General features: G+C 37.0%; 1 protein-coding gene across 2 annotated transcripts in view; it reads left to right on the top strand.

Moving 5' to 3' along the window:
• adam22 (ADAM metallopeptidase domain 22) overlaps positions 1-18,287 on the top strand; it is a 64,057-nt gene that overhangs the window by 11,244 nt on the left and 34,526 nt on the right. For both annotated transcript variants that reach the window (XM_041989088.1, XM_041989087.1), the window contains exons 4-5: positions 10,477-10,543; positions 15,605-15,687. In XM_041989088.1, the coding sequence (XP_041845022.1) occupies positions 10,477-10,543; positions 15,605-15,687 (150 nt within the window). The remainder of the gene's footprint in view (positions 1-10,476; positions 10,544-15,604; positions 15,688-18,287) is intronic.

Genomic DNA, 18,287 nt, shown 5'->3' with positions numbered 1-18,287 from the left:
ATCAATTATGAGGCAACTACAATTGTACATAACTAAAATGTTGTATAGATGGATACCGTCTGTGTGACTATTGAACATTAGGAATAAATTACCTTTTGATTTTGGTTTAACAATAAGAATTTTATTAGGTTTTGAACTGGCTAGATTTTTTTTTTACTTTCTAAAATCTTTTTCCATCTTCTCAGAGTGGCCACACCTTACCTGCAAACACATGAAAAAATACACAGAGAACGTAACTCATTATTTTGTGTTGAAGAAACTACAGCTTAGTTAGAGGATGAAGGAGATGCTAACATGGTTTATAGCATCAATATTGGTTCAGTCCAGCGTCAACAACAGTTTATCGACAATTTATTTGTATCTCAAACAGCAGTGTTCAGACAGCAGTGTGGCAATATGCCTACTTTTATCTGAAAGTAAATAAAATTCATGTTTGCTTGTGGGTTTCATTGAAGTATGCTCATTTTCTTGTTGAAGCCTTTTGTGTCGTAGGGCCTCAGACAATAAAGCTGTGATTTCTGGTTCAAAATCATGGTGGGTACTTAGTATATACACATATAATTGAGTACCAACTCCAAACTGCAGGTTGGACCCTTTTCTGTAGGAGACTGACATGGTTTGAGATGTCAGTGTTGCTTATCACATTTTTTACATCATCTTTATACATTAAATTGGTCAGTGGGTTATCAAAATAGCTATGAGAGCACAGATGTGTTAATGTAAAGAAAATGACAAGGTCATCCTCAGATTGGCAAAAATTTAATTTTGGTGTACAGTGCTTTTAACAAAGCTGAAGATGTAATCATATTTATTTGTATGTTTTTATGAGGTTTTCTGGGTAACTTCACACTGAAGGTCAGTTCCATCATCTGTCTTCCGCTTCAGGCCTTGTAGCAGCTGGGATGGGCTCCAGCCAACCTTGAATTAGATAATGGAGGCATGGAAAATGATTGAATAAATAAATAAATAATTGTAATAGATAGCTTAAATACAATGAAACTCATGAGCCCTAGAGTTTGAAAGCAGAGCTATTGCAAACTCTAATTTTAATGACTCAAAATAAACCTCTTTCTGTTCTCAGAGTTGTTTTTTCCCGTTTTCCCTTTGCATTTTGTTGCTGTGTAAAAAAAAACAAAAAACAAAGATACACCCATGATATCTTGCATCAATGGATTGTTTGTTTGGTGGTGAAAAATGACATGGCACTTTTATTAGACCATTATACTTGAGGTAGAAACCACCAAGCTTAATGTTGATGCAACTCTTTCTGCAGGTTTAACCTCCTGGTAAATAAGGGTGAAATATTAGCTTCTACTTTCTACACTTTTATATCAATTTTTTAAAACTAAAATCATAATTACAAATATAGTATATTTAATAATGTGCTGCCAGGAGTTTTCTGTGTAACGCTGAAAGGTAATTCTATCAGCTGGTTTTGGTAGATAACTTTAAATATTATGAAATTTATGTACTATTGTGTATTATATATTTATGTTAATGTATTTTTCAAATCAAACAAACATTATATAACGCTCTTTTTGCGTTGATGATTCATCTGGAAGAAATTTTTACCATTTGAGTTTGGCAGTGCTCTAAATGTCAAGACAGTCTGTGGGATTTTACTACTGGCACCCAGGACTTCTAAATATCATATTTTACCCAATAATCTTTTGTTCATTTGCAGAACAAATATGCATCAAAATGCATGTCAGCTGGTCTTCGAGACTTTTAAAGGACTTTACAAGATTGCCAATGTGAGCAGGCGTTAGACTGTAAAAGGTGCTGATGCTGTTATGGCTGTGCATGCCTACAGTGTGCATGTGTGCCCATATTTATGTGTTTGTCGCTTGTCTGTACATGTGGATGCGCCTCACATCTCGGCATGTGTGTGATTTACTGCTCTCTCATGCCCCACGCTGAGATAATTTATCATCCAGCCATATTTTGAAACCTGCATCCTGACATTGCTACAACCCATCTCTACTCCTTTCCTCCTTTCCCGCCTTCATCTCCTCTTCTAGTTCCAGGTCTGTCCTTTATTGCAGAGAGGCATGTTCTGATTTACTGCAAACGTAATGAGAAAAACACAGAGAGGGGCTCACGTGTGAGAGAGGAAAAGAGGGAAAAAAAAGGAAAGAGGGAATAGTTAAGGATGGAGAGAAAGAAAAGAGCATGGAGAAAAATGAGAGGAAGTCCTTCATACATCCTTGAATCTTTGTGGGTGGGTTGAGTAAGTGCAGGAGATATGGAGAGAAGTGTGTGCATGATAGAGGTAGGTACTTAAAGAGAGTACCATGAAAGAGTCTCCTCTCCTCTCCTCTCCTCTCCTCTTCTCTCCTTTCCTCTCCTAATTTTATCTTTTCCTCGATGGCCTCAGGCAGGGTTACTCTCTCAGATCTGTGTCTTCATATCACACTCACACGCACATGCACACACTTAGGCTTTATAACTTTAGCTGTTGCACAGGGAATTATATGTGTGTCTGCAAGCAAATGCGTCACTCACAAATGTTTGCTAAGAGGCTCTTCATCACATCAAGGAATGTGTATATAGCAGTTTACATGTTTACAGTGTGTGTCATGCTTATGAAGGGGAGCAGCGTTAGGCCTGAGACATGCCTATATGTTGGGCTTCACAGCAACTCCTGCAAACTCACAGCTTCCTGTTTTAGCTTGCCACTGTAAGATGGAGGCAATCTTCAAAATATGGAACAGTTTGAAATGTAAGTATCTCTTGAATTTGTTGTCCTCATTATTAGTATTTGCTCTGATGCGGCACAATTTGTACATGTACAAATTTGTACAATTTGTAAAACTGAGTATGGGCTACAGGTTTGTTATGACCTTCCCAGCTTGAGATAACTTTTAGTTACTTAGCACTCAGTCAATGCATAGCATCAGCTCTGCATTTATAGCTTTACAGAGGACCTCACATCTGTCTATTTGTGTTTAAAAAGTTGTCAATTTTTAAAACAAAAAGTAATATCCCAACAGAGCCTTGCCACTAGCTGGCTAAAATCATGAACCACCTCTTTAACAGTAGGGTTTGTGTTGATGGCTTCAAGTGTAGCCACTTATGTTGTTTTATAATCTTCCTCTTCATCTCCTTATATTTCCTTTATTAATACCCTTCTCTGTCTCTTCTACCCTTTTATTCCCCTTCTCCTCTGTCGCGCTGTCTCACTCAGTGTGGAGGATTAGTGGAGACAAAGAGAGATCCTAGAGCCGACTCTTGCTGAAGACCTAAGCAGGAAGAAGTCTGTTGTTCTCTCAGCATGAAAACATACTAATGCCTCTCCAAAGACCATTGTCTCTCATAGTTTAGCCCCTTTCTTCTGTCATGCTGAATAAAAATTATTTTAAAGTGTGGTTTACTGTTGAGAGATTAACTTTTTAACAAAATTTACAAACTCTCATGTTACTCAATGCCTGCATAGATGAATGAATAGATGTAGGGAGGGATGGGAAGCAAGATTACCAACAACCACATGTATATGGATACATGCAAGGACATGAAATGTTAATGTTTTTTAATCAAATCCAGACAAGATAGCTTGATCCCAAAGTGTACAACTCTGAAGTTTGCCTCTTTGTCCCCATTATCCCTTTTTGCCTTGGCGTGGAGTTCACTAACCATCCACAATTTGTCACAGACAGACCTGCATGTTCTCCTCAGTGCCCACAACATCCCTATCACTGCATAATTCAGGAGTTAGCTCTGTTTGGCTTGTTTTTTGCATGCTATGGACTTCACGATGAGTCTGGCACTGCAAAGAATGAGAATGAGAGCTTTGTGTTTGATTCTTATGCTTTTGGTTTTGCTAGCATCAGTATTTGCTGTTTGGGAGCTGCAGTATTCCCACTGCAACCAGAACAGGAATCCCAGTGTGTCTGCTGGTGGGATTGTACATCTCATAGTGATTGGACAGTGAATGAATTATAGCCTGGAGACCTTTAATGATGCCTCAGTGGGAGGGTGGGTGAGGAAGGGATGGGGGCTGGTGGGCAGGTGAACGCAGCTGCAGCTTTCCCCCAAGAGCAAGCGCAGTCCCCCAACCCCCCTCCTTCACTCCTTTTCACATTTCTACTTCTCTTATCCACTTTTCCATCTTACTGCATCAACCTCATGCTTTATCCGGTGCTCTTATGAGGTCTCGTCTCTCTTTCCTTTCTCAGCACTCCCCCATGCTCATTACCGACGCCTGACACAGCACATGCTCAGTCCTTTGTGTGGCAGTGCCCTTTTATTACCAGGTTAAATGGCAAATCCATATATGGAAGTGACAGAAGTCTATTTAACAACCATGGTGTCTGTCTACAGATGTGTATAAAGTTGGGAATGCATCTGATAAAATTTGTTTAACTGCTTTAGTGTCGGCTCATGTTTTTGTGTTTTGGGATGTTGAATTTATAAAGAGAACCCCTCGAAGCGACCGTGGGAAAGCAGTGAAAAGCCGGACACCCCAACACTACTGCCAGTTCACTACACACGCAGAAACATTTGTCCTGCCAGGCTAGTCCTTTTTGTGCTCTTTTTCATCCAAGTGGCACAGCGGTGCTTGGCGACAAAGATCGTGAGAAGAATTTTAGACCACACGGTGATCTGATATGTGTGTGTGCCTGATTCACCTCAGGAAATCAAACTGGGCTGCCACAGTGGCTTTCTTTGACCAGAGCAACTCACAGCAAGGAAGGATGAAGTTTGATGGGACTTTCAGCCAAATGGGCTCAAAGCACTCAATGTTTAAGTCAGTTAAGTTGATTAAAGTGTTTTAGAGCAGAATTTTCTTTACTTGTCACTTTTATTCATCGGTTTCGTGTGTTTGGGTTGGCTGAAACAAAAGTGTAGAGAAACTGAGAGAAGTCAATAACATGTAAATGGAAGTCCTCGGTTTGCTATAGCACACAGTAAGCTGAGAGTGGAGTATCAGCAGATCTATCTTTGAAATCTCCTCCAGGCCTGACTGACAGCTGGATGCCTACTTTCAAACAGATGTTGCTGTGGCAACAGGGCCAAGACAACTATTTTTCAGTACAGTGGAAGATAAGTAGGGTATTTAGAAAAAGCAATGAGTGAGACTTTAACGAAGACTGAATGAGGCAGAAAATGAGCAAAAGCTGTTTGTTCTGTTCATTGCAGCCACACATCTGTATTGTACAAATACCTCCAGGTTGAGAAGGAGCATTCATCCACTATAAACCTGGTATTTTATGGTGTCAGATCATTTTAAAAACAGCTTACTTTTGATGAGCATTTTAAATGAAATTGTGCACCATTTGTTCCCACAGAGCAATAGAACACATCCAATAAATAAATACATAACTTTGTCACATTTTTGCTTTTTCATATCAAAGTGCAGCTACAAAGATGCCACCTTCTGTCATGCATTTATACATGTGTGTAGTCATGTTAACGGAAAGAGGAAGGATGTAAATTTGTGCATGTGAGTGTGGGGGATGGGGTCATGGCTGGATTGGCGTCTTTGTCTGTCAAATAAATTATTTAAATCCCACAACAATTAAAGCTGAAATCTGTTATCAGCGCCCTCCATTAGAAGCCTTGTGTGTCTGTCGTGCTGCCTCGGTGCTCTGCTCTCGTGCCCCCACCCCTCTTGGCTCAGTGTGAGTCCGGATAAAGATCACAAGCTCTGAATCTTAAATACACACCCCAGCAGAACAAAGGCTAACAACACATGCCTGTGAACCAAGAACTCATGCACACACCAAACATCTTCATCACAGGAGCTTGTGAATGTCTTGGTGGTGTTTCAAGTTGATAAAATGTCTTCAGAGTCATGGTGTGTTTAATTTGCACTGTGGTTCGACTCATGTGTGATCTGAGGTGTGTGCAATATGGTTTGCCTGTTTTGTTCTAAACATCTAAGTATTTTTCAATGCTTTTAAAAACAAAATTGCATGGTATATATTTTTTATTAAAATTTTTGTATCATCTTGGTCAGAGACATAATATTGGGTAATGTTCATATAGAAAAAATAGCTGGTCAGTAAAAATGCAAGCAGATTAGACACAACAGGTCTATAAGCAGCATTTTCCAAATTTTACTTGCAAATATAGTAAACACAAATTTGCCTTCTTTTTAAGATTTAATAAAACTTAATGGTTAATATGAAGCAGCGGTTTAAGAAAAAAAAAGGTCTTATTTTGTCCAATTATAGCAGAATCCCCCCGTTAGCTACTCTAAAAACTCTAATTAACACACCACTTCTTGTCTGTTTAATCCATACAAAAGTTAGAGTAAAAACATATTCTTACTTTTGGAGGTATATTAAAGTAATGTATTATTTGATCTAGCAAAATAACATGTCACTTCTGTAAAAGACTGCTTCCTCGTGTCTCTAGTGTTTATGCAGTTTTGGTTAAAAAAACGTCCACATGATCCATCAACAGGTTAGGCTAAAACTTGTCTGAATTTGGTTCAAACGTGAAAGTTCACTAGATTTCTTGATGTGTTTGAAGTTGTTCACTAGGATTGGTAGTAAAAATACAACTAGCATACTCTGGAATCAAACTTGAGATTTTGGCCATATGCTCCTTTTAACATACTGAGCTAATTTACCGTCAAGTTATGTCAAACAACAACAACTATATGTCACACTCCTGATTTAAGGATACACTGTAGTATTTAAACCTGTAAATCTTAAATCAAACCCACTTTTAGACATTAACCAGTATATATTTTTTTTAAACTCAGAACTGTTGAGAGGTGATTGTAGGTTTTTCACTAATTAATTTCAGACCTGCAGTTCTAAAATAAAAACAAAACAAACAAACAAAAAAAAACACTTTAGATGCTCAGAATGAGAATTAAACATTTTCAAAAGGGATACAAACACACAAATTGTAGCTTGAAATATCAATTATCCTAGATTATAGCTTTGGAAAGTTGGATGAATGTGTTGTTAGAGTAGTGCTGGTCTCCAGCTGTTCTTTACTATTTGCTCTGTTAGGGTGTGAAACATTACATCGATACAGTATTAGTGAGAGCATAATAATATGTGGAAACTAAGAAGACTCATTTTTATTATTCCCGTACTTTATATTGTCTGATAATTATTTTGGTGTGTCCAGAAGTGCTAATTATCTGGGACTTTTTATACAGAACAAATAGCAGATGATGACATTATTCAGAGGCCAAGCTGTATGATCTATGAACAAGCAGACATCTTTTTCTTTCCATTTTTACTTAATTTAATTCATTTCTTTTATAGTTTGTTTTTCACACACTAGTTATTGCTCTCTGCACCCCTCTGTAATGCTTTTGTTTTATGTAAAGCACTTTGAATGGTCTTGTACATGAAATCTGCTATACAAATAAATGTGCCCTGCATTACAGAAACTGAGTATATGTACAGATAAGGTGAAGATGTGTTTCTTTAGGTCATATTGTACAGTACTCTATACAACACATTCAAGGTCATATCTCAGGAAACTATATTACAAAGACTTTAAAGATGCCAAATTAAATAGTTTTTGGTTTATTTAAAGTGCAGTTTAGCGCTATACGATAACAATTTGAGCTACAGAGCCATTGGTATAACTGTCTTCTTGTGGGAGACAGATTTATACATATTTTAACTTTTATGTTTGTATAGTGGTTGAACTTTTTCTTAATTCTGCCCTCAGCATGTTCATTGAACTTTCTATCTTCAAGAAGACAAATTCAACTTTTGGATTTTGTCCCAAGTCATCAGGTTTATTTTCAGCGATGAATCACACAGAGATGTCACAGGCAAGAAGAGGCAAGAAGCAAGATCACATCATCTTATGGTGTTTTATAACTTTAATCTTGTATAAACACACACACACACGCTTTGTTAATGCCCCTATTTCTCTCCCTCTCTCTTGTTTCTGGCTAATGCAAACATAATTTTTTTTAATTAGACTGTGTGGCTCACTTGAATTGATCTATCTCTTGGTAATATTAAATAAGACTGTTTCACTTTTTACGCATTACACACTCTTAGACCTACTTTTGGACTTGGTGTTATCTGTGGTACATCACTCCTCATTTCTCGGCATAATCCAGGTTTGTACTGGGTCACCCTGACTTAGCTCAGTCAATAATTTTCTGTCTCAAAAGGCAGGAGACATTTGGTCCTAATGTTATTTTCTCATGCTGAGAATTAGTGTTTTTTAATTCAGGGGCTATTTGGAACCTGTAGATTTCAGAGTTCTCACTGTTGCTTTAGGCCATAGATAAATGTAACTTCATACATTAAGCTATGGCTAAGTGCAACTACAGCATGCTTATTATTCTACATAATATCTTGCTTTTATTCAGAAGAAATTAGTGTAATTAAGTATTAATTGCATTGGAATAAATCAACAGTAATTTTACAGAAAACCGTCATTTAAAAATTTGAAAGATATGTTAAAAACAAAGTCTAGTTGTGACAAAAAATGAAAGAACTGAATAATCTCAATTACATGAGGTCGACAGTTACATTTATTTGTTTTGTCCTGTGAAAGATTTAATGTAAATTTTGTTAAATAATATCAAAATACTATTTTGATTGTATTTTTGGCATGTTCTAATAATATTACATCATGATGGAAAAGGAGGGAAAGAGAACATGATTCATCACATTGAACTGCTCTTTCTTTGTAAATTTGAAGTGATGTTCTGGATGTTTGTGTTCACCAATTCAGCTTTAGATTTGGCTTACATACTTGGTCTGTTTCCTGTTTGTCATCTCATGGAGCTCTAAAAATGTAATATGCTGTATGTCAGCGGTTGGTCTGCTGGACCTTGATGACCAAACTGTCTGCTATGTAGTAATCAGCTCGAGTGGATAAAAGCTCAAGAGACGTTTACAAGAAGCTCTTGGGAAGTTTTTCCTATCAGGCCTGTTTGTGCTGTTATTGTAGCTGTTTTTGTACATTGTTTTGTACAGCCTAAATACAATGTTGCCAAGTCTCCCTAGAATTAGTTACTTTGGGCTTTTTTTTTTGGGCTTCTCATATAAAGTTGTATTTAGGCTTGTTCTAAATGGACATTTTCCTCATGTTTAAATTCCATTATTTATCTACCTGTACTAGAATTAGTTACAACTCTGTTCCTTTTCTTATACACACCTGACAGTCAGTGGGACAAATCAAACAACTTGTCACTGCTGAGGATTTGTTGTTAAAGAAGGGTCCTGGTTCAAGCTTTAGTTGGGGCCCATCTGTGTAGAGTTTGCTTGTTCTCTCCATGCATGAGACAGCTCTGTCAAGGTACTCCGGTTTCCTCCCTCAGTCTATAAACATGCACGTTAGGTTAATTGGCATGTTAGTCTAAACTCCTCCTTAGGAATGTGGTCTTGAATATGTCTCTGTGATGGACTGGTGGGGGTGTCCAGGGTGTACTTGCCTGATAGCAGCAGGTTGACCCTAATTGAAATAAGCAGATATCACTGATGGATAAATGGATCTAAACTGAATCAGCAGGATTTAGTTGATATTAACAACGACAAGCAAAGTAACACTTCATACACTGGAAAACTGAACTCATCCACAAAATGAGCAAAAGGTTGATTCAGCACCTGAAACACAGTTTTAACTGGAATGTATAATTATAAGGTAGGAACTGTAGCATATTATTTATCTATCTCTCCTTTCACATCCCAACCTGAAGGAGGTGAACATCTGTCCCACCTCCTTGTGTCTCATGGATGTCTGGTTGTTGACAGGAAGATGGAGTAGATACCTCAGGTTGGTTGTGGCAGGCTGCCAGGAAGATCTTTTAGTGGCAGTTTTCGTACTCTGACCATTTATGGACGTCCTGCAATTTAGCTTATTAATAAACAAACAAACAAACAAAACTACTACACTTTGTGTGTCAATGTATTTGCGTTTGTGTATGTGTGTGTCTGTATCTGTTCAGGTCACCGATTTTAAAATCAGAGGCTCAAAACTTTCATGCTATTAAATCTTGAAATTGGTAAAATTGAACAAACTCCCATTCAGCTACATTTGTGTGTGTGTGTGTGTGGAGAAAAGCTCATACATCTCTGTCTCAGAATGGACCTGCAGTGTGGATCACCGTTGGGATTCTTAGGTCCAGCTCTGCTGAGAAAGCACACACGGACCGATTTCCACTTATTTATGCCACTCCACCTCTCCTTTACACTCTTAATTTATTTTCTGCCTCTTTCTCATTCTGCTTTCTTACTTCCTTTACCACTTCTTGACCTTCACTTGTCCCTCATCTCTCTGATAGAGACACACACAAACGACATTTCCTCCAAGGCTGGATTTTTTTTTATAATTGTGTTTATGTGTGTTTGTCTGCTAGAAATAGCCTTGTCCCTGTAAGCTGGTCATAATTAGCCAGGCTGGTGATCTGGGGCTCTGTCTTGCTGAGACAGAATACAGTCATTCCATGAAATGTGAGCATGCTTACATAACTGAGTCACTTGAATAAAAATCACATTTTCTAACAAAGTCTTTTTTTTCTTCCTTCTCAATTCCCAGTGATCTCTTGTCCTCGGGGTACGTGGAAAGACATTTGTCAGAAAATGGGAAGGCTGTCATCACCAGTGTAAGATTTTACAACTCATCCCCCATCATACTCACTCACACTTTCACTGCTACACAGATTCCAGCCAAATTTGATCTCCATTATAGATCTGAGTCATTTAAGGTTGATTATCAGATGATACTAAGTCTCAGTCAAATATTTGCATTTCGTCAGTAGCATACAGTATATGTCTGCTGTGTCAAACACGCCCAGCATAAAGCTACAAATGAGCTAATGCACAATGCAGTGATGCATCACATGACATGGGACATGTTTGTTGAAGTCCACCAGCTTCACCCAACTAATTTACACAATGAGATTAATCACATTGTGGATGGAAAGAAAAATATCACACACCATTGTCAGGTGAATAAAATGGCACAGATTATGATGTTGAGGCTGGAGACAGATGTCTAATGTTGGCAAATTTTTACCCGACTCCTCTAACAGCAGAGTGGCTGTACAGGCTCCAAATGAAGATTTGCTCTGAGCTGTTACTTGTGCTGCTTCAATTTCCTGAAGAGTTGGCAGGTTGTTCCTTCTCCCCGAGCCTTTTATTGGTTAATCAATTTGTTAGTTTTTACACAGTAAGAAACCACACCCCATCCAGCTGTATAGTCTTACAGATGGGTAGATGGATTGTGGATTTCACGAAACCTAAGTGGATCTGTGGCCGTAGCCTGAACCTTCAACTACTGTAACACCAGATTAAGATAGCTGTGATAATCCTCTAAAATCTAGACAGATCGGTTACAGGACACCCGCCTAGGCATTGTGTTACATCACATAAGACTAGGGATTATAATGGTCAGGATTTTCTCAGCTAAGCAGCAGATTAGTGTGATATTAGACACTTAACAAGAAATGATCCAAATTAAGACACCACATATTGTACAGTGTGGTCACTTGTAAGTATGGCAGTCTGAATTAATTGACTTTGTAGATGAATACCCAGAAGCACACTCCCTCTGTGGTTTTCTATGGTCAGTATTTTTGCAAATGAAAGAAACACATGCCTCTTTGTGTTTATTAATGTCTGCTTTCATGAAGGTTAATATGAGGCAGGACCTATGTGTTACTGTTTTCATTGTAAAGGTCACATTTCCAGCCACTGCCACTGTAACACAGCTGCCGCTCTGATAGATCTGGGTCATGATCTCTTCTGCTTGGGTAGTACATGCTTTGACAGAGGTAATACCTTCCTGTTAGTCGTGGTAGCAGTAGCTTTTTTGTCTACCGTTTGAGTCTACTTAATGTCTCTAAAGTCTAGTTAATGAAGAGCAAACCTCAGCACATGACCCACTGCTGAACTTACCGACAGAGTGGAACTTGCTTTGTGCATCATGAGGTGGACGCTATGGTGGCATAATTATACATAAAAAAAACTTATTTATAAAACAATCTAATTTATTAATTCAATGCTTAACAAATCAGGATGTTTACACTGATGTAAATGTTCTCTACCATTGTGTATTTACACACTGTATTAACTTTTAATGATAATAATGAACACTTTAGAAAAATCTAAGTAAATGCTAATTTTTCCCTTTATTACAACCTTTATTTCTTGCTGAAAGACTTTGAAGTTAGACAGGAGAGCTAACTAACATAAAATCACATATAAAGAAGATACAGAAAAAAAAGTAAAAGTAAACACATCTGAAAACGGGAATAAGTTATTGCAATCTAACAGTCAAATTGAACATTATAGTCTAGAGAACTAACAACAAAGAAACAATGAACATGTTTAGTAAAGCCTGTAAAAACAGCATATAGGTCATTAATACAGGGGTTGTGTTATTAATAGGTAAAGTTAAAGGTTTGCTGTTTTCACTGAGAAAGCTGACGCTCCACTTTTGCTCCATGTGAATGGGACTATAAGGTTGTCCAAGAGCTACTGTCCTTGAGTTTACTGCAGTAACTCAGAGGACGGGGTGCTATTCCTTTTATAATCATATGAAACAATAAATCTATATGTAAACCTTCCTCAGTGAATGTATATTTTTGAACAAAATAATGGTTTAGTTTGCTATATGAGTACTTTTATTGTGCCTTTATAAAGTCAGTGTGTTGGTCTTTATATGGAAACTTTGGAGATGTGCTGCGCCCTAACCCAGTTACCTGATAAAAGGATTGGTGCAGTATGAAAGTCTCTATTGGTTGGTTGAAAAATGTTCTTCATATCCTCCTCCACTGTGTATTTCTCTGTGTATTATACTGGTGACAAAATGACAAAGTCTGAAGGATAATCCCTTCATGTATACTTTCTACTTTTTAGTATCCATTTAAGTAGCTTTGGTTGTTAAATTGGTTCAATCCCTCACTGCTGACAGTACACACTGGTTGCAGTCCCTCAATGAATCTGATTGACGTTTATACAGAGAAAAATACTCAAACAGTAGCTTTTATTGACAGCATATTTTTCTACTTTTCAAACTACTTAATATTTTTGCATTTGAATTGTATTTTAACTTCAGGTTGCTCACATAAGCCTTTTTAAACTAATACAAAGAATCCCCCTGTTTTTTTGATAATGGAAACTTTATAATCTTAACTAGACTTGAAAATGAAATTTTGTTGTGTGGCTTTAATCAGTATCTGTAAAGCATCACTTTATAATGACGGACCCACGGATGGACCACAGCTTGTTACATGGTTAAAACTTTACATCATGTGTGCATGCTGTGCATGCAGAACACTTCTCTGAGTAATTTTCTGGTTAACTGCCTTATTTTGTCTCATCATTTACATGCTAAACTTTTTTTTACTGACATTCAGAGGTCAGAACGTCCTACTTGTTTAGCAAGTGTCCAACCTCAAACTTTTCATTGCACATTGTGTTGTCTAGAACTGATGATTAATTACTCTTCTGTAGGTCTAAGATCACTGACCAATTTAGCAACACACACATGTTAAAGATGCACCCGTAGCACTTGGGTTTTGATTGTTTCTTTGATGAGAAGTGGAGCAGAAGGTTCAGTGCGGCAGGAAAGGGAGAGTCGTTGGGATAGTGGAGCACATCGCCACTTATAAATAGCCCCCTCTGTCTCCTGTCAGCCAAGCACTCTCTTTATCTGTAGATTTAGGTTCCCGTTCACATCTTTTCCTACACATTGCTTACACATCGTTCACTGGATATTGCCAGTATTTTTCTCTCTATTTTCAAGAGAGCACTGCTGTTAACTGTCTTAATGTAATGTGTTGGTTCTAGCCACCTTGGATTTGATATTGTGAAAACAGGCATTTAGAGAAGCAGCTGTAGGTGACACGAGGTTAACTCACAGCTTGTTTTCCTCGTTTTACATTAATTGGATTCAACAACGGTAGATAGGTGTGACATAATTGGGACTGTGGAAGAGGGAAGTTGCAAATAATTATAAAAAGCAAGAACAAAGAAAAACTAAATTATCCCCAGCATGACTGATGCAACTTCGCTTCGATAATTCAATAAAAAAAATTTATGCAGATGAGATTCTCACATGCTAATGTGCTCTCATTTGATTTCCTGTAAGCTTTTAAATTATTTTTGTTTGAATACATTTATTTTCTAAACACCAGCTATAAACTGCATGTAAATTTTATTTCCTTAGATAAAGATGGCCTTTGAAAGCTTTGATGTTTTCACTAAGAAAAAAGAGATCAAAATGGTTTTTTTGTGTGCATTCTTTTAGTTAATTTGAACAATGGTATATAGAATATAATTTTTTCAACAAATGGTTGAGATGTTGCTACAATCTAAATAAAAAAATGTAAAACCTATTAAGAGTGAAGATATTTTTAATAAAATTTAGTGACTTAATGCTCAACAAAACTTAACATTAATTTAAACTGACAGAGTATTATTTCCTAATATTTCCATATCCATGACATATGACTAGAAATAAATAATCTCTATCTTCATACTGCTCTGTCATACATATACTGGAGACATGTTCACTACTGGGAATACTCCAGAGCAGCACCTGGACCAGAGGCAACATGTGGTTTAAATGCATGCTGCAGAAATTCCACACCAAAAATCACTGATGAGACTTCCAACAGTCTGTAATAATCCCAGTTAGCTTCAATGCCATATGGATGTGGTCTTAGTAAAAATTATTATACATCATTGTTATAATATTTCAACAAAAGACTGGGAAGCAAGATGCAGACTAACTGAAATGTGTGAATTCTCTATTTACTCGTGGTCTCCTTTGGATGTGATCCAGAAGAATAGCTTGCTAGACTGTGATTTACTAATAATGACCTGTATTTTTGTTGTAGCTGAAAAATAAAAAATATAGGAAAAATATTATTAGTTTATTCCCTGTAAATAACACAGAACTGTGAATGTGAAATAATTGCCTAGAAGAAAGTTTTGATGCTACACTGAACAATGAATTAACATCCTCACTAAAGGCTGTTGTAGCAGGACAATATTACCTCTAAATCCAGGATGCAGCATGCTAGGATGTTGTAATAACAACAGCACACAAACCAATGAGATATGGTGGAGGTTCGCTGAGAGAGCTGGCTGTACAAGTGGACCCTGATTTACACTGCTGTCCACAACATCAAACTATAGAGCAGAATTTTATCCTCTGATAATAGCTGAGTTTCCCCAAGGAGACCTGCTTCCTGCCTAATGGCTGTTAGGCAGCAAGAAATGGACCAGGAAGAGATAGCCAGCAGAGCACTTAGATACTTAGACATGCATGTCTCTGCAGACAATAAATATATGTTTACGCCAGCAGGGAGAGAAAGAGGCGTACACCGAGTTCAGACATATAGATAGATGGAGATGGAGAAGATGGAGAGAATTAGAAGCTGATTGAGATGGAAAAATATTGCTAGTGACTGATGGTGCAGGTTCTTAATGCAGAGGACAGTGTTGGCACACAGATGGTGTGATGTAAAAACTTGAAGTGCGAAGTACTAAACAAACATATCTACATCACATCATACTTGCACTTATATGTATTAGCAAATAAGGTCTGAGTGATTAATTGTTCTGCACTCATTTCCTGATGGAATATGGAAATGAACAAGTGGGATATTTCACTGTGATTGAAGGAGGTGACCATGTTTTTGTTTTGCACACAGGGAGGGGAGCACTGCTACTATCAGGGGAAGGTCAGAGACATCCCTCGGTCCTTTGTGGCTCTCTCAACCTGTCATGGATTGTAGTAAGTACAAATTTTGTGGATGCAACTTTTTGAATGTGTGCATGTGAGTGTTTTTTGCCTAAGCCACTGCTGATGCATCAGTGTGTTCAGGTCCAGGTGCTGCTGCCATTTATTCATTAGGTCAATGTAATTAGTTTTAGCCAGCGCTCCCTGCCTGTCTGCATTTTGTGTTACACAGGTTATTCACACAGACATCCTCTCCTCCTTTTCTTCTTTGATCTTTTTTCTCTTCTCCTGTTCTTTTCTTCTGGTCCTCCTCCTTACACTGGGATTTTTAACGTTTCATTAGTGCTCTGTTGGAGAGGCAGACCAAAAGCAAGGCCTTTTGGAGGAGTACATGCACAGTGTTCTTTTTTTGTCAAAGTTATATGTGTATTTAACATTATACAGTAAAGGGTAAGAGCCATTTCTTTACAGCATAGTGTATTTAACATATTAACATATTCACAATGTTCATTCTTGACAGTGCACATTATTTAATCTAATTATTAGTTTCAGTTGTCTCTGAAAACATGATTCACATCTGATCCAATACTCTGTATCAAAGCTGGCTCCTGCTAATTACCCCTTTCTTCATCAAAATGTCAGGCCAAAAAAAACAAATAATTAGTGCTGACATGTCATTTCAGCTACGTATCGTCAGTGGGTGAAGTTTTCTTCATACCTGCAAATTAGGCGAGTTCAGGCCTTTAGTATGCATGCTTTATGAATGTGGCAGTGAATTTTTCTGCATGTATTTAATAGTGCATACATCATAATTCAATTAATATAAATATGAATTTATTTTTATTTTATTTGTTCATTTTATTGCAACAGTACAGGTTAATAAACATCAATTCCAAAACGGTATGATGTAAACGTGTCGCATTATATCTAAGAATGCTAATTTCCATCTGCGGCCCCAAAGCAGGTAAGAAGATAGAAAAAGAGATAAAACAATAAAATACTAATAAACATAAACAACAAATATATATAGATAACACACGAATTAAAAATGATCACAGGTTTAATGTTCTCTTAACCATTTTTGATGGGTTTTACAGATGGAATATGTGGACTTTCTTATAACAGAAGTAGACTTTTCTAGAATGTACTTCCTTTTACTGACAACAGTCCAAAAGCAGTTTGTTTACACGGAACCACACGGCCCCCTTTCATGGGTGGCCCTGGTACCACTATCAGACCTCTGTTTAAAAAAGTAAAATTAAAGGAGAAGGAACAAGCCCATGGAGAACCTTGTATATAAAACAAGCTGATTTCAGATTTATAAAGTTCTGAAAATGAAGAATGTTATGTTTTGCTCTAATGTTTCAATAATGAAATGTTAATGGTTCCTTGTCAATAAATTTTTAGAGCTTTTTTGTTTTCTTTGATGATTTTATTATTTTAAGAATTGTCCTTCCTGTAAATGACCAGCTGCCAATGCAGTACTCAAAGTAGGAAAAAAAATCATATTTAAGCACGTCTTAGCAGCACCGGCTGTCAAAAATGGTCTTATTTCTTTAAAGTAAAATTTAGCCCTTTTTTTTCTTTTTTACATGGCCTTTAAAAGAAAACATTGAGTCCAGTAACACCCCAAAGTTATTCAATTAATTCACAATGTCCAGTTCCTCCTTCTCAGTAAACATTTAAATGTGTCAAAACTTCTGGTTGCTTTGTAAATATCAGACTGTTTTTATATATATTCAATAAAAGAAATTATTTTAAAAGCCAGCCTTGAACCTGATTCACTTTAGCTCTAAGAGTTAAATGAGAGTGTGTGTGAGAGAGAAAGAGACATTGTGAGGAAGTCATGGAGTGCAAAGTGGTGTGTCAGGGTTACACATTAGAGGGAAGTGTTTGCCTTATGCTGAGTCAGATTTTCATCATATACATCCTGCTCTCTCTCCTCCTCTCTCCTTTCTCTCTCTCTCTCTCTCGCTTTCACTCACACACACTGACAAAAACACGCACAAACTTCACCCTGCAATTCAATAGGCTTTTAGCTGTATGTGGAGGAATAGGGCTCGCTGTCACATCCATCATATGGGATGATGCAAGTTCAGCATTGATTCAGGTTCACAATTAGAAAATCATTCAGATGCTACATTTTTGACAGAAATTCAGTTAACTACATAAGTCTATTAGAGATGGTTACTTAAATTAAGACACTGACAAGGTTTCTGGATGTTTTGCATTTGCTAACAACAGCTTGCAGTAATCTGCATACGGAACAGAAATCTGTATAATGGATAAAGTCCAGTTTCTTGTTTTTTTTTTTTTTATAGAAAGTATCTCAATCACACAGTGAATCAGAATATTTAATCATAAAACAGATAATAGAAGAACAAACCTCTCTAAAACCTTTAAAATATTGGTAAGAATTAAAAAAAAATGTGCATCATTAGCAATAGCCTTTTCAGTATAGTTTAAAATTCTACACCTTCTTACTGGAAAGTAGTATAAACTAAAGATTTACTTTGAGTGTTTCCCAACTAATTATTTATGCCGAGTAAATTACATTTAGCATTTTTTATTTTCTGAAATGTAGGATAATAACAAGCAAATTACATATTATCTGACTGAAATCTGACTGAAAAAAGTAAAATAAAATTGGTTCC

Source organism: Melanotaenia boesemani, chromosome 6 (genome assembly GCF_017639745.1).
Source record: "Melanotaenia boesemani isolate fMelBoe1 chromosome 6, fMelBoe1.pri, whole genome shotgun sequence".
NCBI lineage: Eukaryota > Metazoa > Chordata > Actinopteri > Atheriniformes > Melanotaeniidae > Melanotaenia > Melanotaenia boesemani.
This window is presented reverse-complemented; position numbering and strand designations above follow the sequence as displayed.